At 35.3% G+C, this 27,824-nt stretch overlaps 1 protein-coding gene across 4 annotated transcripts in view; it reads left to right on the top strand.

The window, feature by feature from the left end:
• The window catches only part of ATP8A1 (ATPase phospholipid transporting 8A1), a 116,258-nt gene that overhangs the window by 12,059 nt on the left and 76,375 nt on the right, over window positions 1-27,824 (top strand). For 2 of the 4 annotated variants that reach the window (XM_027642668.1, XM_027642667.1), the window contains exons 3-13: window positions 206-305; window positions 2,739-2,837; window positions 7,839-7,884; window positions 11,851-11,891; window positions 12,903-12,976; window positions 17,512-17,581; window positions 18,155-18,282; window positions 22,545-22,656; window positions 23,504-23,669; window positions 25,510-25,637; window positions 27,293-27,370. In XM_027642668.1, the coding sequence (XP_027498469.1) occupies window positions 206-305; window positions 2,739-2,837; window positions 7,839-7,884; window positions 11,851-11,891; window positions 12,903-12,976; window positions 17,512-17,581; window positions 18,155-18,282; window positions 22,545-22,656; window positions 23,504-23,669; window positions 25,510-25,637; window positions 27,293-27,370 (1,042 nt within the window). Of the gene's footprint in view, window positions 1-205; window positions 306-2,738; window positions 2,838-7,838; window positions 7,885-11,850; window positions 11,892-12,902; window positions 12,977-15,556; window positions 15,631-17,511; window positions 17,582-18,154; window positions 18,283-22,544; window positions 22,657-23,503; window positions 23,670-25,509; window positions 25,638-27,292; window positions 27,371-27,824 lie in introns of those variants that run through there. The other 2 variants (XM_027642666.1, XM_027642669.1) reach the window with 2 other exon arrangements.

Here is a 27,824-nt window from a genome sequence, read left to right as displayed (position 1 = left end):
GGGTGAGCCGGTTCATGGACATCTGCAGGATGTCACTGTGGAAGTCATTTAGTTTCACTTTAGCCAAAACAAATGTGTGTACTAGCACAGGAATCACAGAATCTTCTGTTTCATTTGAAAGCTTGTGTAACTGATAGGAAAAGAGTACATTTGAAGAAATTTTTGTACTGTAATAAAAGCATGTGTTTTTGTCTCTTTCTCTCAGCACTGCAAAGTACAACATAATCACATTCCTACCAAGGTTCCTTTATTCCCAGTTCAGAAGAGCTGCTAATGCATTTTTTCTTTTTATTGCATTACTTCAGGTAAGATCAACCATAAGATTCTAATGTTCTAAACTTCCTAAGAGAGCATTTATACCGTAGACAATGTTTGAGAGAGATACTGAGATTCCTGTACCATTCTTTCTGAGCTAGCTGGCCTCTCAGAATAGCTGTATTGTATAGATGTGCCTTTAATAAATGTTTGGGTTTATGGTTTATTTACTCCTTGGAGATAAAAAAATGCACAAAAAGATTTTTTTGTAAAACAGGTTAAGTGTAGCCGAAATACTATCAGGTGAAAAAGACTGTTGTAACAGGAAAATTCTATTTAAAAATATCTGGCACACAGAAAACCGCTACCTATAGTTGGCATTTCTTCTGATGGAGGGTACTGCCTAAAAACCTGAACTTTATGAGTTTTAAAAAGTGATCATTTATTCTTAGAGATAAGGATTGAAATTGAGGCTGGGCAAAGAAACCCGTTTGTGGAGTCCAGTACTTGTAGCAGCTATTTCCCATATACCAGCTGGTCAGTGTACTAGTTAATAGGGAAGTACACAGTCTTTTCTGTACCACCACTGTAGCTTCATTAAGTGTGTTTGTAAAGTGCAATGCCTGATCCAGCTTACTGGGACTTTTTTGAAGAAGTACCTAACATTTTGCACATCTATCAGAATATTTTAATTTTGTACTAGTTCAAGTTGATAAAGTGGATTGTGGTTTTTTCTGTACTATTCTTTGGATGCATTAGTTGATAATGAATGAAAATTTAACTGTGGTCAGGTGCGCTCATAATTACCATTGACTAGTTCTGCATTTCAGACATGTTTGATAAAAACACATTTTCTGCATAATTTCTAATGCATTTTTCAGAATCTGTTGGTTTGTTGGTTGTGAAGGTCATTGTGTTAGGGATCAATGTATCAAAAAAATATTATTGAAAAATGACATGTAAACTACCTCATTTCAGATGTTTCTGTAAGTGAAAGTTGCTTCTGCTTTAAGTGCTTGGGGCAGTTTCTTAGGATACATCTGCACCAGTAGCTTACACTCTTTTCTAGGGGGGAAGAAGGTTCAGGTTTTCATTAGGTTTTCTGCCTGTAAGCCTGTGGCTTCTAAATAAACATCTGCTAACCCCATCTGGCATCTCAGGTTAATCCAGTGGTCCAGCATGGTTCCTTGTGGTGCCACTGTGCACCTCAAGCTAATGACACAAAATATGAGGTTTCAGAAGCTGTTTGAGACTTAGCATGACTGGGTGAGAGGCTGGCAGGTAGCTGTTGGGAGTGTTAGGAACTGGAGTGTTAGGACTTTCAAGCCCACTTTCTTGTGTCAGGCTATCAGTGAGTCCGCGGTGTCGGGAGAAAGGGACACGGGGTGGTGGAATCAGAGTACAGGCTGGTGACCCTTTTACTTTAATATTTTGCATGGAAAATAACATGCAATTGTAATGGGAGTTTGGACATACATATAGGGAGGAATGAAGAGATAGGAATAGCTGAAGAAGTGATAGATCCCTTTCCTTTGTAGCCAACACATAGGCACTTGCCCAACAGTAACTTCCTGCCCTATTTCCACTTAATTCCTTGAAAAATGTGGTCTGGAGCATACATTCATATGCTATGTATGTATAACATCCTGTTTTCTTTCAGAAGTACAATGTGGTGGTAGCAAAAAGAAATTTATATAATTCATAAATAACATTGGCTGTTTTTCAGGCCATTTTATGGTAAATTGAGTATGTCTTCTAACTGCATTGAGGCACCACTAGTGAGTGAACTCTTCTTGCAGAGTTCTCATTGTCATCACACTGCATTACTCATTATAAGTCTGTTAAGACAGCAATCCATTCAACTATCCATGTTGCCATTAAGAACTCTAGTCAGTATAAAAGTAATTATAAATAAGCATCCATGTATATCATATAAGTAGCTGTATTGTCTCATCATTTATTTTAAAGTATACAGTCACTTGCATCATCTGTAGCCATACCTTCATAGCAAAAATGAGTTTTTTGCAGTAGACTGGCAGAAAGCAGCTACTTGAAATTTGTCAGTTAATATCTATTATGATACAAAATATGTCATAAGATATTAAAACTGTAAAGAAGAAAATATACCCTGGACTAGCATCCACTCTGACAAAAATCTAAACTGACAAAATTAGTTGTGTTTTGTAAATAACTATTTTCATTTAATTTGAAACACAGAAAAGGAAGGTAAATTATCTGCAAACACTAAAACCTCTGGAAATAGCGCCACTGAGCACTGTACTATTTAAAATTCAAATGTTCTTCTATTGTATCAGCTGCTTTTGAATTGAAGACGGTAAACTTCTCTTGGAAATAGTCAGCACCATGTCTAAAAGTGAATTCTTTTGTCGTTATTTGCTCAGGAAGTGCTACTTCTTGTATTAAAAATGTGTTTTCAACCAGCAGTGCAAAAAATTTTTTTCTTTCTCTTTTGTTTTTAATAGCAAATACCAGATGTATCACCAACAGGCCGCTACACAACATTGGTTCCTCTTTTATTTATTTTAGCTGTAGCTGCAGTGAAGGAGATAATAGAGGATATTGTAAGTATTTAATAGCAATATTTTTAAATAGTTTTCATGTTTTTCATTTATAATATTGGAGAAATTTTCCTGCATAATTCTGTGTTGACCTGTTCTTGCCTTCTGGATGCTTTTGAAAGCTTCTGAAGGTACTTACTTCTGAAGATGAAATCTTAAAAATATGGTGTTACAATTCAGAAGCATGTTTACTATATATAGAAGTGACAATAGCGTGACAAAACAGTGACTGTTGTGTTTATTATATAGATTGTTTCTAGTCAAATAGTTTTTATTAATGAAGTACAAGCATATTTTTAAAGTGTGAACTAGAACCAAAGACTCCACAGAACCCAGTCAAGTGCAGAATACTGCCAGTTTTCTATTAAACAAGGACTCTGCTAAAAGAAGATTGGAAGCTACTGACTTCATCTCAAGTGGAATCTATTTTAAAAGCAAATAACCGTTAAATATTTATTTGGTTAGAAAATTATTTTTTTTCCTTCCTCCATGAGCAAAGTCCTTTACTCCCACTATTTATACTTGTGAGACAGATTTTAACTCATTCTGTGAAGGAGAGACTAGACTAACGTTTACAGAATAATTCTGAGAACTTCTGGCTTTAGTCATTGAAGAAGGTAGGATTAAAAAATCTTTCCAGAATACTTTTTTTAAATCTTCAGTTAAGGTGCCTTTCAAAAATAGATAAGCCATCTGGAATTCTGTTGAGGATCCAGGATGTTGCACAGTCTCAAGCAGCTTCACTTGTCCTCCTGTGGTGCTTTGACCTTGGCTGGATACCAGGTACCCACCAAAGCCACTCTATCACTCCCCTCTGAAACTGGACAGGGGTGAGAAAATACATTAAAAGACTCATGGGCTGAAATAAGGACAGGGAAAGATCACTCACCAGTGACTGTCCTGGGCAAAACAGACTCAACGTGAGGAAACTAGTTGAAATTAGTACTAATCAAAATCAGAGCAGGATAATGAGAAGTAAAACAAATCTTAAAAACTTCTTCCTTTCACCCCCCCCCCCCCCCCCCCCCCCCCGCCCACACCGCCCTCCCTCCTGGGCTTAATTTTATTCCTGACTCTCTACCTTCTTGCCCCCCAGCAGCTCAAGGAGACAGTCCATCACATGTTGTTTCTGCCACTACTTCCTCCTCAGGGAGAGGAGTCCTTCCCCTGCTCCAGCATGGGGTACCTCCCAGGGGAGACAGTCCTCCACAAACTTCCCCAGCCTGAGTCCTTCCCGCAGGCTGCAGTTCTTCACAAACTGCTCCAGTGTAGGTCCCTTCCCACAGAGTACAGTCCTTCAGGAAGAGGCTGCTCAGCGTGGGTGCCCCACGGGGACACAAGTCCCCCCGGAGACCTGTGTGGGCTCCTCTCTTGATGGGGCCGCAGGTCCTGCCAGGAGCCTGCTCCAGCATGGACTTCCTACAGGGTCACAGCCTTCTTTCGGCATCCACCTGCTCTGGCACAGGTCTTCTCCATGGGCTGCAGGTGGATCTCTGCACCCTTGTGGACCTCCATTGGCTGCAGGGACACAGCTGCTTCACCATGGTCTTCACCACAGGCTGCAGGGGGATCTCTGCTCCAGCATCTGGAGCACCTCCTCCCCCTCCTTGTGCACTGACTTTGGTTGTTTCTCTCCCATATTCTTACTCCACTCTTCTCTGACCATAGCTTCTTCTGCACAGTAACTTTTTTTTCATTCTTAAATACGTTATCTCAGAGGCTTTACTGCCATTGTTGATGGGCTCAGCCTTGGCCAGTGTCAAGTCCGTCCTGGATCCTGATGGCATTGGGTCTGTCAGACATGGGGGAAGCTTCTGGCAGCCTCTCACAGAAGCCACCCCTGTAGCCCCACTGCTACCAGAACCTTACCACCTAAAGTCAGTACACTGGATGGCTTTTTATTTCCCAACAAAGTAATTCCTGGACCTTTCTAAAAAGTGTCCTTTAGCTTGCTACTAAAATTACAATGTTTCACTTTATTGTGTTTAGAAAAATAGTAATCTATTTGGTTTAATAGATTTTGATGAATGAGTACAGGTCACTCGTGTAGTTTTTGAAGTTTTAAAAATGGATTTTCCCCAGCTGTCAAATCCAGGTCCAAGCATCTCTTTATTTCTAAAGTCATATGCATAAAATCCTTAGTTTTCCTGTTGTGACTTTGCATGGTTTTGTAGACAGCAAGAGGAAAAGGCCTGCTCAGTTCCCATTTCTCTGGTCTGCTGCAATTTACTGTTAGTCTTTCATGTCTTAGTCCTAAGTGTGATCTGCTGACTCCTGGTGGCCTGGAACAGACATAAAATGCTGGTTTTTGTTAGGCAAGTGCCTCCACCTATACCAGGCTTCCTAGGCTCTTTCCAGTCAGTATCTGTTGTGATTGTTTTGCTTTCTTCTTGCGTTGAATGAAAACTTTAAAAGAGCTGGGACATTGTCAACATGGAAGTGTTCATTCTTACTTATTTTATTTTGAGGGGCGAGAAAGGAATTTCAATCACTGTTTCACTTCATACAAAAGGTGTTGGGATTTTCTGAGTGCCTTCCTGTCCTCTCTCCACAAAAAGCATATGATGGAACCTATCTATCTAACTTGGTTAAGATAGATAGATAGTTGATGTCTTTTGTATCTAAGGAATTAGTCTTGATGATTTGCCAAATCACTCTAGATGCCAAGAATTTCTTTATCTGCTTTTGGTTCTGCAGGTATGTTGTGAGGAGGACAAGGCATTAGACATATGGCAAAGTGCCCTGTCCACGGAGGAGTAACATTCCTGTTTCTGAGCTGTTCTCTTGAGTTTTGGAAAGGGTTGCAGGTAGCATAGTCTTTCCCTGCACACAAATAGTAAGCTCCCTGAGAGCATTGTATTTATTGCATTTGAGCGGAATTACAATGTATGGGCAGAAACATGATCAAGAGGAAGAATGCTGAGCTGGAAAGAGGGTTTGAAATGGAGGGTGGCTGGTCACATGCTGCCTTTCTTGCTGATACAGTCCACTCAGTCTTTTCCTCAGCTACCTCTGTGAATTGATGGTAGGTAAGGTACAGGCACCTGGGTTCTGTCAAGCTCCTGGGTCATAGAGTTGAGTGGTCCTGCAAGAGACAATGAGGTTTCCATTAAATATTTTTCTTCTATTTGTCATTTCTAGTTTTTGCTCTGCTATAGTCAGCTTCTCCTTAAATACCTTTGTTCCTTTCTCTTTACATAAACAAAACTCCGTTTGAAAAAAAAACCATAAAATCAATTCATGTTCTTTCAGATATTTTTAACCATTCTGCTGTTACTGCTTACAGACTTACACCATCTGTCAGAGTCTAGGCAAATATAAAACTGAGGCTGCTGCTACTGTACAAAGTGTCCTTTTTAAAACTATCTCATCCAGTCGCTTTTCTTTTGTCATTTATTTCTACCATCTGCTCTTTGCAATGTGAAGTGTGTGGTTTGGCGTGGTGATGGGGTAAGACAGGGATCAATCAGAATCGGTGGGTTTTGTATATATCAGCTAAACCAATAAAGTTCTCATTACCAAACAGAGATACCTAAGAGCAATACAGCTTTACTGTTTTTTCCCGGGAAAGCTGACCACTTGCTGCATAGTAAAAAAAGGAAAAAATTCAACATTTTCCCTTAACCTTTACTTTTCATTATCTCTCTGTTTCTTTGCACAGTGAGATATCTAGGATCTCTGGGAATGGTAATCTTCATCTAATATTAAAGCTTCTGGATAGGAACCCTATATATTGATATCAGTAAATATACTTATCAAATAAGACTTTTAGCTCAAGAACCAAATGTTTCTTTTTTTGGAGTGAAATCCCAGGAAGAAAAAGATGTTAGCAAAAGACATTATTCATGAACAGCATGTGTTTCCCATATATGCTTCAAAAGTGCTAGCAAAATTTGTGACATGCAGTGCTAGATTGTCACATGTTTCCAGTGATTTTCACCCATCATGACTCAGAAAGCAACTGATATTAAACTGTTACTTTTTAAACTGGAGGAGATTTACCCTATGGGCAAAGAGACATCTGCTTTGGTCAAGTTATACTTTCCCGCTGATCGAGGGTAATTTATCTGTTCAGTCAGACATGTTTTTGAAAGGAGAATCTGTTGATAATCTGTGAAAATCTAGTAAAAAAATAATACTTCAACTTTGCAAAGTGATAAGGTGGCCTTTTAAGAGGTGATAGTTTAGAGTCATGTCAACATTTTATTAGCAATAAATTTCTCAAGTAGATTGACTTATTTTTCTTTCAATTTACAAGATTGCTTCTAATTTTGTTTGTATTTCAAAGGCATTAATTCTGTACCTCTGTTCAAAAAGCTTACCTACACCAATTAATTATATTTAAATTAATTTTTCAAAACACATTCCTGCTCTGGAAAAAGTGAGTTCATTAGTTTTAAATACTGTGTTTGAACTAGTACTCTCCTAAACTTCTTGTGTTTGAGTTTGGTCATAGCTTGAAAATGCTGGTTGTTAATAGCTGCATCAAAAAGTTACTGTCAAAAGATTTCTTACAGCTATATTAAAACTGAGGGATATCATGACCTCTTTGGGGGGTATGCTGTCAATTTTTTTTTGTTTGTCTGTTTATTGCTGAAGTCAGCAGGCATGTTTGCGGAAGTGAAGTCATATGTTTACACAGTCGTTGCTTGACTTCAGAGTTGTGTGAGACACTTCCATGATCTTTGCTATGGTAGAATCATCTCCCAGTTCCAGGAAAGGGCAAAGTTATGGTACTGAAATGCACCAGTTCCTTATATAAGGAACTTGATTAGATAGCAAGTGCCCACATGAGAGGGCATTCTAGTACAACACAATTAGCCTGGAACAGGGTGTGACTTTCCTGTTGATCATAACTATGCAAGTAATTAATAGTCCTGTTTAATTTTAGTTGGTTTACTGAGTAGAAGAGTGGGAGGGGGTAATAGATGGGGGTTTTATTGTAAGTGTGAAAGCTTTATTTTGTCAACAGAAGTCTTTAACCACTGTGCATTTTTGATTTAGAAAAGGCATAAAGCTGATAATGCGGTGAACAAGAAAGAAACTCAAGGTAGGAAATTTTTAACCTTTTTAAGGGGGTGTTGAATTTTTGCAAATGGTAGTAATGTAATTTGCACTGCTGACAGGTAATTGAGTGGCAAATTGCATATGCAGATTGCTTCAAAATTTGGAATGTGAACAGCTGAAATAAAAATTTACAGTGACATTAGCCCCACAAAATAAAATATGTTCTGGGTTAGGGTGAGAGGTTCCTAAGAAACTTGGACATTTACTCTTTTAGCACAGGTGATACTGTAGCTGTTAAAAGATATAATCACCAGTATATTTATTGGGCCTACATTATAACTAAAAGTCTGCATTTCTAAGTAGCGTGATTTTTTTTCAGCTGGCTAATCTTGAATAATTTGATTTTGGACAACTGTGCAATTGGAAGAAAGAGTCAAAAAAAAAGAATTGTCTTTCTATGCTGGTTCAAAACTATAGATAAAGATGAATGGAGGTTTTTTGGGGTTCAGGTTTGGGGATTTTTATGAAATTAATATAATGGTTTGATTAGAGATGATGAGATATTTCACCAGTGTACCCTAACCAAAGCTTTGGAATGTAATTATTTTAAATAGATTTTGGTAAAGAAAACTAGTATTCAGTCAAGAAATTCTTGTAGCTCAGAAAGTGAGGGAGATATTAGCTAGTATGTCCTAAACAGTCTTGTCAAGTAGAAAGTCAAAGTTTAGGTTCCTGCTTTGCTGCCTTCAACTTTTCATGTTATTTGTTCTTCTGAGGTAGGCCTCTCTTGATAGAAATGGTCCTGTTTTTATAAACAGGAGGACAAATGAGTGACATGTAAATTTGACTGCAGAAAGTACAAAAAATATCACAAAGAGAAGAATCTTACATGCAATCCTTTTTAAATAAATAATAAACTTAATTCTTTTAGGGAGGAATGTAGTCATTGGTTAAACAAGTGTTTAGCAGTGCTAAAGACTGGAAACATAGATTTTAAAGCTTACCTAAATTGTACATAACTCTACTGTAAAATTTATGGGGAATGGGAGGGCAAGATAACTTATGAAACTACTGAGCATGTATGTCAGTAGAAAGTATGAGGAGATTGCGATAGAGAGACAAAACTATTGACTGAAAGCACTGGGAATAGAAACCTCCAGAGGACAGGCCTGGAGAAACAGATAACCTCTTAGCTATACATAAAAAATTAAGGAAAACTTAATGTAGACATCCAAAATCCTTTCATTAGTCATTCATAGCTTATGAGATTACAACCAACAGTTTTGTTGGCAGTGAATCTTGAAGTGCCTTTTCAATTTTTCTTTTTGTTCAGAGCGTACAAAATTTTAATAAAAGACTTGTTTTCCTCTCTTTCCTGACTCTTCTTGGTTACCTCTCATTAGGGTCTTTGGTAATGTTCCTAAAATTCCTGAATGTTCCATGTATGCAAAACAGCATTTGGGAAGTTAAAAGTGTAATGAGGATACATAAAATATTGCTTGCACTGAGAAACATGTTTCTTAAGCTAATGCAGGATTCACATAAGTACAGCATTGATCCTAGTGTACTGTCAAAGAAATATTTAAATGTATTGTCAAATATAGTCTATTGTCAAAGCAATAAATAAGTTAATCAGTATGGTATTCTCTTACTTTGTTTTCATGTATTCAGCAGTTCTGTAACTCTGAAAAGCAGCAATGTGCATAGTACATTGTATATGCAGCTCCACCTTTGGTTGTCTTTTAAACATGAAATTGTTAATGAAACAGCATGTGCATGTACAGATTCTGTATATGGGTTTTCCTTCATCTTTCTGTTCCTTAATGACTATCTGTATCTCAATCAACCTTAAGTAACTAGCTTTATAAATTTCCATTAGTATAAAAAACCTTTTGCAGAGGATTTTGATTTATTAGGCTGCATTATGGATGATTTTTATTACCTCAAGCTGTGTACATATACAATACAGTAGGACATCATCAGACCTTCTGATGTGATGAAATCTGCATTTCTGCAGTGTGGTGAAGTAGCCTTCTGCAGGGCAGATGGAACATGCTTTGGAAAGTTGGTTAGAGACAGGTGAGAAGTGGGAGAAAGTGAGGCTGCAGAAGACTTTATGGCACAAGTTCTCTAACCATTATATAAAAGATGTATAGCAATACTTCTTCTCTTTTTGTTCTCATAAGAAAATGGATTTAAGTGAATATCAGTGTATATTAATTGTGCTTAAAAGCTTATCAGATCAAGCTAGGGTTGGAGTACTCTTGAGATTACAGGTGGCTCAGCATATTTTCATGACTCATCCATTTGAGAGCTGATTTTAACCAGTTAAACCAGCAGAAAACAAATCCAGAAAATAAGAATTATAGTGTCCTTCCATGTAGTGAGTTAACTGGCTCATCAAAGGATCCAACGAACACTGGAGACAGCATGCATAGAGCAGTGAGGGCACACACCTTTGCATGGGGGGACAGCAGGACAGGACCTTCCCAAAGCAGCCAGAATCCCCTTCTTAAGAAGCCCCTGGCCATGTCTAGTGACTTATTTACATTTCAGACCTGCAGAACTCCACTGGCAGTAGGTCTGTTGTAGCTATTTGTGAAATTTAGTTGTCTGGATTGCTGCAAAGTATACTTCTAATTCTCATCTGCTTGCGCGAAGAAAATTAATTTGCGTGGCCCCACGAACAGTATTGCTGACACAAGGGAATGGAAGTAAGTAATTGGTGGCACAATTACAATTGGGTTCCTTAAGACAATGTTACAACCACTGTTACAATCACGAGGAATCTGTAGTTTTCCCACTGAAGGGAAATGGTTTGTCAAAATTGATTTTGTATAATGATCAGCTGATTGGTGAGACAGTCATTAAAATATCTTGCTTACTGTCAGAAGAGGAGATTGTTCCATTTACAATTGTCCTGACCATATCAGCACTAAAAAATGTGGGGGAAGGAAGGAAAAGAGAATTTATCTCTTCCTAAAGAATTATTGAGATATATAAGAAGAGGGGTCAATCTCGACAGAACCTCCAGGAAGACTTAAATGTAAAGGCTGTATGTATTTCCAGATTTTGATCCACTTTTTTTAAGTCTACACATGCTTGTGTAAGAGCTTGATCCTGATCAGGTACTTAAGATAAGCTTCCTCACAGTTTGAAAGCTGGAAGACACAGTGAAAGAGAACAATCTCTTAAAGCTATCTGAGTAATGACACATAGCAATGTTTTCATTTTCTTCATGCATATCAGTCTTCAATAGCTTGTAACTGGTGCTAAAAAAGGAGAGTTACCTTTATTATTCCCTGAAAACACAGTTTTAACAATTAACGGGCAAACAAGGCATGGGTTTTGTATCATAATAGTAATACTTAAAACTAGACGAATGGAATGTGGATGCAATATTAATTTCAACTATCAGGGGGAAATTATACTAAATCTTAAGCTAAATAGCATGAGTTGGTTTGGGGGATTTCTAGTATGTTTATTGAGGAGATGACGATGGTGATCCTGAAGTTTCTCTGATATGCCAATAACAGTAAAATAGATGAAAAATAATAAGCCTCTTGGCACCTTTTTACAATTTTTTTTCTATGAATCTTTTTTCTATGGATCTCATCAATATTTTAATTGAGGAAAAAAAAATCTTGAATTTATCCCCCTTGCCTCCCCACTAATTTTGTAACTTTTTAAATTTGGAACTTTTTATTCCAGTTACTAATCTATTTTGGAAAATACCACATTATCATAAAATCTATATCAGATTTATTTGATTCTCAGACCCTCTAAAATGTTCTGATTGACTTTGTAGTAAGATTCTATGGTACAAAAACTGTTATAAAGAATATGTGCTGTATAATTGAAATGCTTGACCCAAATTCATAGAAACAAGGCATGCTCCAAAATATTGTCTGTATGAGATGTCTGTATGGCTTTTTATGAGGAATCTAGCACATACCTGTATGCAGTTAGATTGTACTACTGGAAAATTCTTTTTTTCCTTTTTTTTTAGTACTACGAAATGGCGCGTGGGAGATTGTCCACTGGGAAAAGGTGTGTGTCTTTATTGGTGGCTTTTAGAGCATAATGCATACTTAATATTTGCTTTATTTCTCCAAATAATTTTAAATTATAAAAATTAACTGATGTTATGGGAAATATAATATATATAATCTTTTGTATTTTATTTTTTGTTTGTTAAGATTTGCTATTAATGCCAAGGTTGTGGGTGGTCGATCCCTATATAGGTCATTCACTTAAGAGTTGGACTTGATGATCCTTGTAGGTCCCTTCCAACTCAGAATATTTTGTGGTTCTGTAATTTGTCTCTCAAAACATACTTTGAAGTCAGGTCAGTTTTGATGGCATGAGTCAGGCAGAACTAACTGGTGGGCTTTAAGTTCAGTGAAAATAACTTCAAGAGTCTGGTGGCAAAATTATGCACTTCCTTGGTATTATTTGGTTTGCCAAGGCAGAAACCTCTTTCTGGAAACTAGTTACTTTGTGTATTTGTTAAACTTCCTTGGCTTATGTCATGAGAACTTTAAAAACTATTATGCAATAGTTAGGAAGGGACTCTTAAAGGTAACTTCCAAGGACTGAATGTTATACTGCCTATCTAGTCACTTAGTCTTATTGATTTCCATACCTAAAAACTTGAAGAAAATTTGACCCACAGTAAATTGGAAGCAAGATTCAGATGAAGCTGGCTTATACCTTTGAAGAAGCAAGGATAAGGTATATAGTGTGATGTGACAAAATGGTGATCTTAAGTGAGATTAATTTCTTCTTTGACTCAACTTCAATCTTCCAATAAAGTGTTTTACAAAACTAGCAAAAGTAAAGAACTGCACGCAGAAGGTCAGGGTTAGGCCTGTTAAAGATTAGATTTCCAAAGAGTTCCAATGACTTTTGAGTACAACTCCAACTGTACAATCTGTGTTCTCTGTGTGAGTTTCTAACAGTCTTTTTAGCAAATTCAGCAGGTAAATATTTACTGTGCTTAAAACAAGGGGATAATATATTTTGTTTGGGACCATTAACCAATTCCCAGTTTTCTTTCAGGTAGATGTTGGAGATATAGTTATAATAAAAGGCAAAGAGTATGTACCTGCTGACACTGTACTGCTCTCATCAAGGTAGAGATGCCCACTGATGCTTATAGTGTAGAGGCTGGTTTCTCTACCCTGCATTTATTTATTTATTTATTTGTGATTGCTCCAAGGAAATAAAGAATAAACAAAAATGATGCTGTTTTGAAATATAGTCTTTTGTTCATTCAGTCATGTATCATTTAAGGCAACGTTTCTTTAAACTGTGACAATTGCAGTTTTGAAATTACACTGGCATTCATTTTACCGCTAACAAAAATTTAGTTATTTGTTATTTTGTTGTTGGATATAATATAAAAAAGGCTGGTTTTCTGTCTAAAAATTGGACTTCAACTGCCATACTTAACCAGGTTGGCTTTTTGGTATGTACCCAACAAATTGCGTCCCACAAGTAAATCAAAATAGATGTACTACAGGGAACAAAAATGTTTTTTAACAGATATAGTCACCAATTTGATAGTTGAATTGGGAAAAAAAAAGTGAATATGAGATGTGAACCATCAAATTAGCACTGTCTTTATAAGCTGAACATTCACTTTATTACCTAATATATTTATTAGGATGATTTCACCACTGAAAGCAAGACTTAATTTATAGCATGTTATGCTGTGACTCTTTTACATGGGCAATCAGAGGTTGTTTATCATCATTTCCTTGGACAGTTTTATTTAAGAAATCCACATCTTATGTGGAAGATGCACATTTTTCAACATCTATTTGATCAGGTCAACAGACAACATATTCTAACAGTACTTTTTAATGAATAATATTTAAATGTGATCAGCTGTATTTTAATTTGTTTTCTGGCACAAGCAGAAACATTACATATATATGACTATGATTTAAGTATAAACCCTCTCTGATCCCACTGAAGTTAATGAATCCACTCGTACCTACAATTAATAAAGTTAGGATCTTATGTGTGTCTCTTGACAGACTGTAGTATAGACTAGTACATTGTTTATTCTGTCTTCCATTATATCTCAAAATTAAGTGTAGCTCTTTCTAAAGCACTTCTATTAAATTATTATCAAATGTAAGCTAGTTGCCAGATAATACTGTAAATTTTTCCCACAGTCTGTCTTCAGTGTTAATGTTTGCCATAACTTATCTGGGTTGTTATTGAGTGTCCTCTATAAACCTTTTTACTTCTGTGCTTTGAGAAGCATTTATAAATTTTATTGGTGCTTCTCCACTAAGATCTTCATAGGCAATACAACCATGCAGCAAGAACACTTGTTCTGTTGGCCTGATAATAGCTTCTGTCATGCTAACCCTGGTGTTTTGCAGGTGGAACAGATTACATCCTCTCTGAGCAGCTTCTTCATAATCTTCCTGAGTAATCTCCTAAATTTGAGTCTATGCCTAGGTGTCTTCACAATTTTGCCCTTTTGGATTTGGAGGATGCTTGCATCACAGTGTTCTCCAGTTGTGGTTTACACACAGAAAAATACCAAATGCCTGAAAAGCCTACTTTACAAGCCTTGCTCCCCCTGAAGGAATATCACATGTTGATAAATTGAAATAATAGTTAGCTGCTATTTGACTTGTTAAGGACTGTTACCGTTTGTTTAACCTCACTTTAATGCCTTTATCAGAATGCATTATGTGTCCACCTATTGCCATTACTCACCTTGAATTTTCCTGTCAGGTTTTCTTCTAGGATCCAGTTTACAGTGGGGGCTCTTTGAATCATGATTGCTTTTCTGTGCCCAGTTCAGGCATTTCTTCCAACTAAAACGTCCTCATTAGTTATATTACTAGGATTCTGTTGCAACCTTCCTTGCAGGAGAGAACCCTGTACTACTACACCTCTAATTCTGCCTACATACCAGCATGTACTCTCCTCCATCTCTCATCCCCATGTGGCCATGTATTCTCCAGGAAGACAGTCTCATTGATTTGCTTTTCAGGTGTTTACTGATGCCCAGTTACATCTTACGTTTCAGAAACAATGCCAGTCTGTGGGCCTAGTTTTAATTCAAACTAATATTTCGTTCTTTTTACCAGCAATACTAGTTTTTGGAGAACAAGAGGATCTTAATTATTTTAGAAAACTATGATTCTTACTGTGGAAGGACACAAACCACTGAGATTTAATTCTGTATGGTTCTTGCTAGTTCAATGTTCAGAGATTTACAAAGCTGAAACAAAATACACAATAATTATCAGCATGTTTGCATAGAACAGGTAGTTGTCACTTGGCTCTTCCAAAAAGTTGATGGAAAATCTTTTGTTGTGACTTCTGGTTTTTTATTGATGTATGGAGTGGCTAGAGACTTCATCAGTTGAGAAATAAGCATAACAGTTTTTTATTTTTACTGTACAATGCCATTGTGTTCTGCATCTTAAAACTGGTGCCTTACAGTAAAACAATCCACTTGAGTAAAAATGAAAGTGTTCTACCTCTTTTCTTTCTGACCTGATTAAAATAGATTTTGAAAAAATGGTCATCCGACATTTTAATTAACATGTATTTTTTCAATAATAATTTTAAACTCTGTCTTTTTGTCTTTGTTCTTTTGTTTCGTTTTGTTTTGTTTGTTGGGATTTTTTTCCCTTGTCACTTATTTTTCTGTTCTAATCATTTCAAACTGGGATGTGTAGGTGGCAGTAGGGGAAGTAGTGAAAGTGACCAATGGGGAACATCTCCCAGCTGATCTCATCAGTCTGTCTTCAAGGTTAGAATAAACTAGTTGCACAGGATATGTGTATGTGGGTCCTCATATACCAAATATGAACAACACTGCCATGTTGATAATCTGCTATGCTGTTCACCTTTCTTCAACAAAACCTACACATTTATAAAATTAGGAAGGGTTCAGTTGAAAGTACAGATCATTAAAGCATAAACACATGCTAACGCTCCAAGAAATGAGAATTTTTTTCAGTCCTCTTTGTTTTTACACTATTCCCATGAAATTTTAGCGGACAAGTTTCCATTGAATAAACACAGTTAAACACCAGGATAAATATATGTTCAATTCCTTAGAGCAAATTAAGAGAAATATATATGTTTCTACCAACTCCCTATTTTCAGCAAAGAATATAGTTTAATGTTGGTAGGACTGGTAGAGGACCCTCTGCACAAACTTGGATATTGCACAATCTCTGCTGCATGCGATGACAAAAGCAGCGTTGTTGTTGTGTGTTGTGACAAACTGCATGTTTCTTGGACACAGCAGCTTTATGCTATTGTCTGCACTGTTATCACACTTTGTTTTTCCCTAACCAATCAATGGGCCTGCCTTGATCTAACTGTAACTTACTGTGGAGCAATCTGCTACAGTTACTACAATTAAGCATGTGTCTCACTTGAAATGTCTTTGCTGCCTTATTCTGTTTTAAAAGTGCTTCAAGAACATATTGTTTGTTTTTTATTGTTAACTTATAAAAATGCTAGAATTGTGATAATGTCTTATACGGGTGATTCCATCCAAACAATCTAAATAAAAGTTATTTATATTTTTAGATAAGTTTGCCAAGAAGAAAACACAGCCTGAAAGCATCTTATGATAATGATTTGTCACATTTTAATGCTTGTACTTTACAAAATTATGTTTGAATAACCTACTTAACATGATCCTGCAAACAATCTAAAATTAGTTTATTTATCAGTAGCCACTGTTGCATTAATAAAGAAAATTTTAAAAAACATTTGATACTTGAATTTCGTGTTAGAAAGAAGAAAACATTAGAAGCTTTAAAATGGTATAGAGAGTCAACCTTTATTCCTTTAAGTTTTATTGCTTATTTGGTCCTTTTCAGAATCAAAACTTCTTTCTGTCATAGATTTAAGTAGTAGGTGTTCTGTTCTCATGCCCAGAAAATGAGAGCTGACTGGAGTAACTCAGAAATCCTGACCTGTTAGGCCTGTTCTTGATTATTATCTACTTGCAGAAAAGTAATTTTCTCCTTCTGCATCTCTACTTCCCTAGTTAACAATTCTGTCGTGATTGTAATATGATTTAAAAATCTGGAAGTATTTTACAAAATCTAAAATCACTGTTCTGTTACACATCAAAACCATTATATTGGAAAAGTTAAATCCAGGGAATAAGCAATTTCTCAGTATGTGTCAAATAGATGAAGTATTCAAATAGTAATGTAGTAAAAAGTAAAACTTTTAGTTTATAAAAAAGCTTTTGAAATTGCATGAAGAGGATATAATTCAAAAACTGTATTATGCTATTCACAGTGTAGACTTTTTTTGTAAGAGAACCTTTTGCAAGAAAATTTCTGTGTCTGAACTACTGTTGCCTAGTGTAGTAGGCATTATGAATGCACGACACTTGTGCCCGGATCTTAATCCTTTGTATAAAGATAGAACACTTTTGCTGTGCACAGCACTTTTATCAATGTTTCCTCTAAGAAAATAAGTTTTGGCAAACTTTTCTGAAAATGTAAGGTACTGTTTGTTTTTACAGATTTGGCTGTAAATTATTCTAGTTCTGAAGATTTGATCAGATAAATCTGTTTGCATAAATAGGTATTACAAGATTACAGGAAGTTTATGGATTTCAACATTATAATTTAAATTCAGGAATTTTTTTTCTTAATAGTGAACCCCAGGCCATGTGCTACATCGAAACATCTAACTTAGATGGTGAGACAAACTTAAAAATTCGACAGGTAGGAATTTCACTTTTAAGAATATTGCTAATATTATTTTTGTCTATTATTGCTATAAGAACATTTTATTACATTAATGCCCATTTTAGACGACTGTGAAATTTTAGTGGTTTGAATAAAAAGCTATGGATTACTGGCATCATAAGAATAGAAGAATGAATGATTACTCCTAAGTCGTTCTTTCTGCTTTGTTTTAGGTAATATAGGTAGAAATGTAAGTAGTTTGAGTATTGGTTTTGTTTCTAGAGAATAGATGTGGCAGAAGCCCTGCAGAAAGCTTCTGATAGTGCCAGTATTGTCCATTAGGGGCAGGTAGGGAATAGCAGTTTTTGAGTGGCTGCACTGTCTCTACACAGGGACAGTCTTGCTGAGCTATGAGATGTATTATGACCCTGTCTTGATCATGGTATTTTGAGATACTAAGGTGACTTTTTCACTGTAGCATCCAGCAGTGTTACAACAAAGTGTAGCTGGCCCATTTTGCTCCCACAGGGATACTTGTTTTCTGGTCTTGCACTATTAGATTTATAATTACTGATTTCTAATGTCATGACAAATGAATTTTGTTTACAGGGTTTGTCACTAACATCAGAGATAAAGGACACAGAAAGCTTAATGCAACTTTCAGGCAGAATTGAATGTGAGAGCCCAAACCGACATCTCTATGACTTTGTTGGAAACATCAGACTGGATGGGCATGGGTATGTAAATACAAGGAATAAGATTTCAGGAGATTCAGTCTATCAGTAGATAGCTATATATTGTTAAACTACTGAAGTTAAAATATGAATAATAAATCTTTTTTTCATTTATTCCTTACTAGACTTTATTCTTTTAAAAAACTAAGAGGATAAAACCTTACTTCTAATGTCTACAACTGGAGTTGTTGCACTAGTTGTCCTACAGAAAGCAATAGCTATTAATAATAGAAGAGAGTGCTGATCTGATAGTTCTGAAATATATATGTAGTAACTCACTTCTTAAGCATCTCATCTGTTATAGAAGCTGAATAGAAATAGTTTCTAGTCTAGTTTTTTTATTGTTGTTTTCTTCTGTTTAAGTCCAGAGTGGAACGGAGTCCATCACTGTATACCTCAAATTCTTCTAATTTGATAGCTGAAAGATGTTTAATGCCTTAGGTTACTGAAAGTATGTTCCTTTCAAAATAGACCACATGCATTTACAACACACATGCTTGTAAAACTGCTTCAAAAATTCTTAAAATACTCAAGTGCTTCCCAACTACTGATATTTGGAGTCTTCTGTGAGTTTACAGAAGATTCATTGCTAGATTCAGAATTATTGAGTTGTTTGTTCCCAAATATTTACAGTATTTCTTATTTATTTGGTAGGAATTTATTCCTCCATACCCGGTATTATTCATGTTTGTGATTTTTAGACTAATACATGTAGTACTAACTAATTATTAAATACCTCTTTTTATCCCCTTTAATATTCCATTTTTTATTTACTGATTTCTTACAGATCCATTCCAGGAGTTTTCAGTCGCAAGAGTGTGGATCTATTATAATTCCACTGTACTTGTCATTAAGAAGAGAAAAACATTTACCTGTAATTCTTCTCTGAAGGTAATAGTTATAACAGATCCACACATTCATTCTTCCTCCCTGGCTAGAGGGAAAAACACACTTTTCTCTTAAATCTAATAATTTCATTTTTAAAAATTGATTTAAAAAATAAATATTGAATGTGCTGATGGCTATTATGGCTCAAGAATGTGTAGGAGTATGCCATCTGCTGGTCAAGTAATTCTTCATTTGAGAAATTCTGTTTTGAAATATTTTCACTATACTTCCTGTGCAGTAGGATAGTTCCAAAAGTGTGGCTCTCATATAATATTTACCTTCAGTGAAAAAGAATTGCAGGTAAGTAACTCTTTTTGGATCCTGACCTTACTTCAACCTGAAAAATCAGGGATGAGTTCTTTTTCTGTCCATATTAGAGGTAGCACAAATTTATCTAATAGATATTTATTTATCCAGATCCTTAAGACCTTCCTACCAGATTATGTAGATCCAGCGGTTGTGATTTAAACTTTATCCACTACCATCTTAACATGTTTGCAAAAGAAATAGAGGATACTGAAAATGTACCTCCCTCTTCTTTCAGTTTATGTAAGTCATTGGAGTGCCATAAATGTTGCATCTAGTTGACCTTTTCAGTTGTCTTCCCTTCATTGGAGAGCAATTAAAAAGAAAAAAAAGGTTTTGTTTTTTTCTTTTGGATACTCTGTGTTCCAGGAGGTAGAACACCACTACAGTTATTTTGCCTTTAGCTAAATCTGTGGATTAAAAGAGGCAAAATTTCTCTAACTATCCTCAGCTTTTGAGTGAGCTAACTCTTAACTCCAAAGTGTGCAACTCTTTATTAAGCTCATGAATATACAGAAGGATGTCAACTCGGTTTTAGTCCATGAAGACAACTAGCTAGAGAAAGGAGAAAAGTTCTTTAGCTTGGATTAATTTGAAATTATGACTAGGCAGTGGCTCGTATAACGGTGAGGGCATTGTGCAAAACAAGGGCAGATGCTGGTTATCCAGACCTAAAGTAAATTCTTTCCTGAAGACATTCTTAAAATTTTGGATAAGAGTATACTTGTCAACAAAATCATTTTGGTATGTAAGCTTTCAAATGTGTCTTAGAAATTACCATCTCTTTATATACCCTTGACAGCTCTGTCAGGAAAGTATTCTGAAAGGATATTTCCCCACTGAGAGCATCGCTTACTGAATATTACCCAAACATGTTGCTGAGAGTCATTAGTTTTGTAGAATACAAGAGAAATCAGATGAGTTGGATCAGTTTTGAGAATGCTGAGACTGGGAAATAAGACACTTGAGATCTGTCAAGTCATCACACCAAGACCTCATTAGAGAGTGGAGTATGATGACAGTGTTGAGGATTAGTAGCATAATACCTGGCAGATCTGAGCTTTCCATGCCCCTGGTTGCTTTGCTGTCTGTTTTCATCTCCTTGATCTGTGCACAAGTTCTGTTGGAGACAACTCCCACTGACTGCAAGACTTGAGGATAAAGTCCTGTCCAAGTTGAAGAATGGTATCCATCTGAGAGCCACTGTCCTGATGGAAAAAAAAAATCAGTGTATTCTGCAATAGAAGGGACTTTAATACATTTTCTTCACAGTTTTTAGAAAGGGAAAACAGAGGAAGATCAAGAAGTGGCAGAAAGAGTCTTAGAACTCACCTGATTCTTGAAGGAGTACAAGAATTAAGAGTTGAAGGTTTTGACTTCTGCTATACTCTCATTTATAGGAGAAGGGACAGAAAGTCTTTTGGCATTCCAGAGGAGGTCCACAGTTCAAAACTTTTTAGTTTTATTTCCAGTTTATCTATGGGAGACTTGCATAAAGCCGTAGAGAGTTATTGTCCTTTCATCTTCTGTGGCATTTGTGTTAGTGTTAATAGACTAAAAATATCTCATTATTCTTGGGATTATAGGTAATCCTTATTCCTTAACTGAAATGTCTGTCTCGTGTTGATGAATGATCCTAAAACCTTAGAATGGTTCTGATGAAGGAATCCAGATAAATACAAGTGCAGAAGTAATCTTTGTTGGCAACAGGGGTCTCTCTTAATGATTCTTGAGTAATTCAAACCCCAGAGGTTCCTTTCATACTTGAAAGGACATTCAGTCTCCTAATTTTGCCATGATATGAACACATCTCAAATACAAGAGCAGTGAAGTTCAGATTTAGAAAGTAAGTAAATATTGGTAAATATGTTTAATATAGGTAAATATGTTTTAAATTTTAGTTTTCTTTTCCAATACATTCTTTTAATGCAGAGCCTGCACCTAGAAATTGTTTTCCTTGGCAGTATCATTCAGCATTTCAGTTGCTGAGATATACTTTGTTGCTGGGGAGAACAATTCCTTAAACAGTCAGTATGTTCTCTGCTAGTTTCCTAGAAAGTAAGTGGACTAAGCTGTAGTGGGGTGGTGGTTGTTAGTTGTTTGGTTTTTATAGAAAAGCACTCAGATATTTTTCCAGAATAATTTTTTCCTAGTTTCTCCAAGAACTGATTCCAAAAACCTTGTTTGTCACTGTTAGTTTTAGGAGAGGAATAATGTGTTGTTTCCTCTTTATTTGCAGTCTTTGAATCTTAAAAGGTTGTGTAAGAGGAGGGAAGGGGACATGATGATCCAGAAGAAATTATTGTCTGAAACTCGCTCACTGAGACTGACTGTACTCTCTATGCTTCCCAAAATGTTACAAAATATCATGGCTTTCTCAGACACTTTTTATCTTATATATCAGAGATATAGTTGCTGTCATTAATCAGTTTATTTGTGAACTTCATAATGTGTTGGTTTAGAGACAGTAGTTTTAAATAAAAATGCCAAACATTAGAGCACTTTTGACAAGTCTGAACTGGTAGCTGGTATTTATAGAAAGAAAAGCGCCAAAATAGAGTAATAATGATCGAATATTTTTATATTTTAAGAAAAAACTTGAGCTACATTATGAGGTCAGCTGTCTGAATTTAAGACAGTTAAATGTTTCCAATGTCTTCTGAAGGTTTGTTGCTTCCTTACTCCATGCAGTTCCAAAAGAATAACAGAAAAAAATTTACCTGGTTTTGCAGTTAAAAGAAAGTGCATGAAATATTAATGTGAATGTTAAATAATTGTGTTAATAAGGGATATTTATTTCACTGGAAGAGTGGATTAAGCTAAGAATTCACAAAATTACTTCATTTGAAAATCACTTTTGAATGTCAATTTTTTTAGGAGAAAATTTAGAAAAAAGGTTTGTAGTCATAAATCACAGTAAAATTAGACATTTTTAGTTTCAGTATGCTTGCTTAGTAGTACCATATTAAAATTAGTAATCCATAATAAAGATTAAGTGGTAGTAATATTTTTGGAAACTTGTTTTAAGTTTGATTGTTTTAATGTTAGAATTACGAACTCCTTCCTTCTAGTACTGTTCCACTGGGATCTGATCAGATTCTTCTACGAGGAGCTCAGTTGAGAAATACTCAGTGGGTTCATGGGATAGTTGTCTATACTGGACATGACACAAAACTTATGCAGGTTTGTCACTTCAATTTTCTCTAAACTGTTTTACTACCTTAATTTACCCTTCTACAGTACAGAAAATCCCTTCAGAAAACATGGCTTGATTCGGTATAGTAGTACAATGTCAGTAACAGAGCATCTTTCATATGAACTAAAACCAATAAAAAGGAAGCAAGTTCTTGTTATTTTTGGTCACTTAGTCACAAAGTAGCTTTTCCATTAGTGAGCATATTAATTGATTCTATTTTGTAACTTCTGTTTTGGAAACTGTTTTATTACCAAGTCGGATCATCATAGTTTTCCTGATCCTCTTTTTTTTTATTTTTGACTGCTCCTAAAACTTTGGAGCTTTTCTTGTGGAGCTTTCTTTCAAGAACAAAGGTAAGCATTCTTGACAGAAAACAAGATGAGGAGGGAGGAGACTGAAATTACTTTGCCTAGTGTGTTTTGAAATACCGAAATTGAGATGCATTTTTTGAGAAAAAAGAATTATTTCAGATCGGTCATGGATGTCTTATTTTTTACTTTCCCTATTTGCAAAATAGTTCATCGAGAAACTGTGTTCGTATTAGCAGTTGTCTTCTACAGCACTGATATGGTATATGCACATTCATTTTTAATGCTTACCGATGGCTGTTACTGTTATGAGTGTTCTGTGTGATTGTTTAAACTGCTTCTGACACAAATCTAAAGCTTTAATTCATAGATTTATAAGCTGCTATTTTTTAAAGCAGGGCATTTTTATGATGATGTATTTGGGAGAATATATAGAAAATGATGCAGTAACATGTAATTTGAAAAACAAGAACCATTTCACTGCATGTAATATTTAATAACCAGTATTGGTTTTTGTCTTTTGCAGAATTCAACAAGTCCACCTCTTAAAATGTCTAATGTTGAACGAATTACGAATATTCAGATTTTGATTCTGTTCTGCATCCTTATTGCCATGTCTTTGATCTGCTCTATTGGTTCAGCTATATGGAATCGAAGGCATACTGGAAGAGACTGGTATCTTGATCTAAACTGTAAGATGTAAAATAATATTTTAGTATTCGATTGCCATTTGTATTTGGAAAGGAGAATGATTACCATCCTTTGCACAGTGGGGTTTTTTGTCACTCTCTGTTTTGGTTGTTGACTGAAGTCATTAGGCTAGGTATATCCACAAGTATAAAATTTACCTTGTTGTGCCACCTAAGGTCTTGCTGAATTCAGGATGGGTGAGATTTGTTATTTGCCTCTACATCTTTCACTACATCTCTGTAGCTCAGCAAAGTCTGTATCAGCATTCCACTGGCATGAACAGCCAGCTTCCTAAACATCAGACTAAAGCCACTTTGAGCTATTAGCAATAGATTACATTTAAAGCTGCAGTGACTTTTCTGAGTTTTTAAACTCACTTCTCCCGAGAAGTGATGCTGTAGCTTTATGATTTTTACTATGCAGAGATATAGCTAATTATTGACCGCAAACCTCAGATCTTAACGGACTTTTTGTAAAGACAAATAAAAGAGGCAAAAAGTTCTCATCTAACATATTATACTGGACAGCTGTGCTTAAGACAGATGCAAGACAGTGTGATGTTATTTAGGTCTTCATGGCAGCATGCAACCTATTGACATAGTTTGACCCTCTGTGAGGAAACTAGATTTAAATGAAGTTTTCATGAATATATTTTGTGGTCAGTTATTTATGTTTCCAGAATTTCTTATTGTGGGCCTAAAGCCTTCTTTACTTAGGCAGTAGAACCAGAACTAGACTTTCTGCTTCTGAAACAAGTCTTGAGTACAAAGTGTCTGGATATAGTCGTCCAAGTAGGGATTGTAGGTGTTTGGCCAGTTTAAGAAGAAAAATCTTGGCATTCTGATTTGAAGGCACTCAAAGTTTTTGCATCTGCCTTTAGGACGAACTGTTATTTACTGGGAACCTTTTTTCCGTTTTTTAATTAAGGTAGTTTTACAAGTATCCGAATATTATTTTATTTACTGGTAGAAATAGGTAAATATTCTTCTTTAATCTTCTTTAATCTCAGTGGTCATTACTGAGAATATCAATGTCATGGTGAATGTTAGCTCTCTGGTTTTTTATGTATTTCATTTGATGCTGGAATTTATATTAATTAACATATCCAAAAGCTTCTCTCCTGAATCTTAGAGTAACAACCAGATCCACATTGCATAGGCAGTGGAAACCTATCTGATGCTGTTTTTCTGTGAGATATTTTTGAATACAGACAGGCAGGCTCCATCTTTTACTGTTTTGCTGTACTGGAGACCAGACTTTCCCATTCACATTCTCTCTGAGGTGCTACTGTTAGAGTTATCTAAAAGGAAAAAGTAGTATAAAACTGCTTGATATAAATGTTAATATTCACATTTCCAGTTGTTTTAGAACTTCCATTAAACTCTCTGATTTCATCTGTTCCTTTCATGGAGTGTAAATTTACCTTTCTCATAGTATTTGCTGGGTTGAGGGAGAGTATACAATGATGTGAGAGTGAATAGAGAAAAAATTCATTCCACTACGTATATCCCCCTTTCATAATATAAAACTGTAAAATTTTGAGTTCAGCATTTTATTGTGTATATAGATATTACCAGATTATGACCTTAAAATATAGCAAAAGAGGGAATGACTGGTAAGTTTGCTTTTCAGAAATTAGAGTAAATTTGAACTCCACTGTTATAATAGAGATCCGTAACTCTGAGGAAGGTCATATTTATAGTCATACTATAATTAATTCCAAAGTTTCTTCTTAAACTCAGAACATTTTAAAAATCAGCAGTTAATGAAATATTCTGAATACACTGTCTATATGTACTTCCAAGTACAAATATTCATTTGATTTGCTCTGGTTTTTGGCAGATGGTGGAGCAAGCAACTTTGGATTGAATTTCTTGACTTTTATCATTCTCTTCAATAATCTTATTCCAATCAGCTTGTTGGTTACTCTTGAAGTTGTTAAATTTATCCAGGCATATTTCATAAATTGGGTAAATATTATTTTTATAATATTCATTGACTTCTAAAATCAAGTGGTTTACGAGTAAATGAAATGATGGATTGCTTGTCTATGTATACCTTTTTTTCAGACTTTCTTTAAATGTACATAATAAAGTATGCTGTTTATTTATTATTACTGGACTCTGAGAAGGTAATAATAAATTGTTTTATTTATTGCTCTTATACCTGCACGAGATCGATTTTTTGAAGCATGTTTTTGTGCCTTTTTACTTTCTTGTTACTGATATTCAGGTATTAGTTTCATTCAGAATTATCAGAAGAAAGTGTTTTGCAGTCCTGGAGAGTTTTGTCCAGTTTCATTTCTTCTTTCTAAACTTACCCCGTGTTTTGATTTTTTTTTTGGAATTTTGCTGATTTTTTCCCAGCACCACCATAGTTTAATGGAGTGGGATTTTTTGTACAAACAGAGTGTCTGTTAGTATTATCACTTAGGAAATATATAGACTTCATTTTGGCATCCTTTAATTTTTTTTTCTTAATGAATTAATGAGGGAAAGAAGGATTTATTCTGTTTACTCTGTTTGGAGTGGGAGTGAGATATTCTCCTTAGAACCACGTAAGCATGCCTTCCATTTTTCTGTTTTTTCCAAATGTAAATTAATCATTCCATTCTGAACACTTTAATCTGATTGCCTGATCAAATGTGTGAAATAGATTATTGTATGTGAGATATGTCATGCAGATATAGATAATAATGCATGTGGAGTAGCAGGTGAAGCATATGCTTTATTTTAAAAGTTGAATACTTTTTATTTTAAAAGTTACATACTTTTGTGAGCGTCAACTGGTTTTGATTTCTTAATTTTTTTGTCCTATAAAACAAATTATGGACAAATAGGAGAATGCAGTTAAAATCTTCCTTTATGTTCTGTATTTTAAAATAAATATTCAATAAGACCCGCCCATTTTGAATGTGTAGATTGCAGCTGTTTATATCAGAAATATGAAGGGCAGTTTTAACTTCTCACCCCGTTAACATTTAATTTGTCTTAATCTAGGTCTCTGGACATTTATCTTAAACATTTTCTCTGTGTGTGTGTAGGTCATATTGGTGTGGAGAAGTTGGTCATCTGCAATCTGTCACACTATGTTGCTATACTTCACAAAGTTTTAATCTTTTACTGTATTTAAAAGTAAATTTTGATGTTTATTTTTTACCAAGTAAAAAGAAAAAAACCCGCACCACTTGCAATGTATCTTACATTTGTTGTGTAGTCTTAAATTTATCTTCATGTTTTTATCTCAAGATATATTTATCTTGATACCTATAAATGCTTGGTTACACGTACAATAGAAATAGATAAGACTGACTTCTTTCTAAGAGTTAGTGTAGTATTTCTGCTTGTTGCTAAATTCATTTTAGATGCATGAGTAAAGCAGTTTTTCAATAATACAGATCACGAGAAATAATCTGAGTAAAATTTCTCATGAGGAAATCTTGTTTCTTCTGAGGACCCTTAGAAGTGACCTGGCTGTGGCTTACCATGTTGAAATAATCTTAAGCAGATCTATTCCTGTTTGGTCTTTTCTTCTACACTTGGCTTTTCTATTTATGTACCAGATTTTTTCTAAGAAGTTGTGGAAGACTAATTTTTAAATACATATACTTTTTTTTTATCGGTAGGACATAGACATGCACTATGAACCTACAGACACTGCTGCGATGGCTCGTACTTCCAATCTCAATGAAGAACTTGGACAGGTAGAAAAAAAATTACTAGTTCTAACCCTATGTATTGAAATTATTCATGTGAAGACTTGTTTCAAAGTATATTTTTGCCTTCGTGTTTGCATATTTCTGTTCTTGTCGTTTTGTCAGATAGTTTTAAAAACACTTTGCAATATCAGCAAATTACATTTTTGAAACCAGTATTAAATGAACAATCACTGTATCAGTGTGGATGTGGTAATCACAGGAGATTGAAGTGCATCATTAAAATTACAAAATCAGAGGAATTGTGAGCATTAAGGCTGTCTGTAGCACAATATTTAGTCTCAGTGTATACTGTTATGATGGTGTGTCTTCAGTATGTTGTTTTTTTCCACACACTCTGCCTTGCTCAGAAGAGACACTGAGTATTCTTTAGGATTGAATCACAATTGTATACATCCTCATTTTTTGCCGCTGAAGACTGGAAACCGTGAACAGAATGGGA

This window comes from Corapipo altera, unplaced genomic scaffold (genome assembly GCF_003945725.1).
Source record: "Corapipo altera isolate COAL_440 unplaced genomic scaffold, ASM394572v1 22, whole genome shotgun sequence".
NCBI lineage: Eukaryota > Metazoa > Chordata > Aves > Passeriformes > Pipridae > Corapipo > Corapipo altera.
This window is presented reverse-complemented; position numbering and strand designations above follow the sequence as displayed.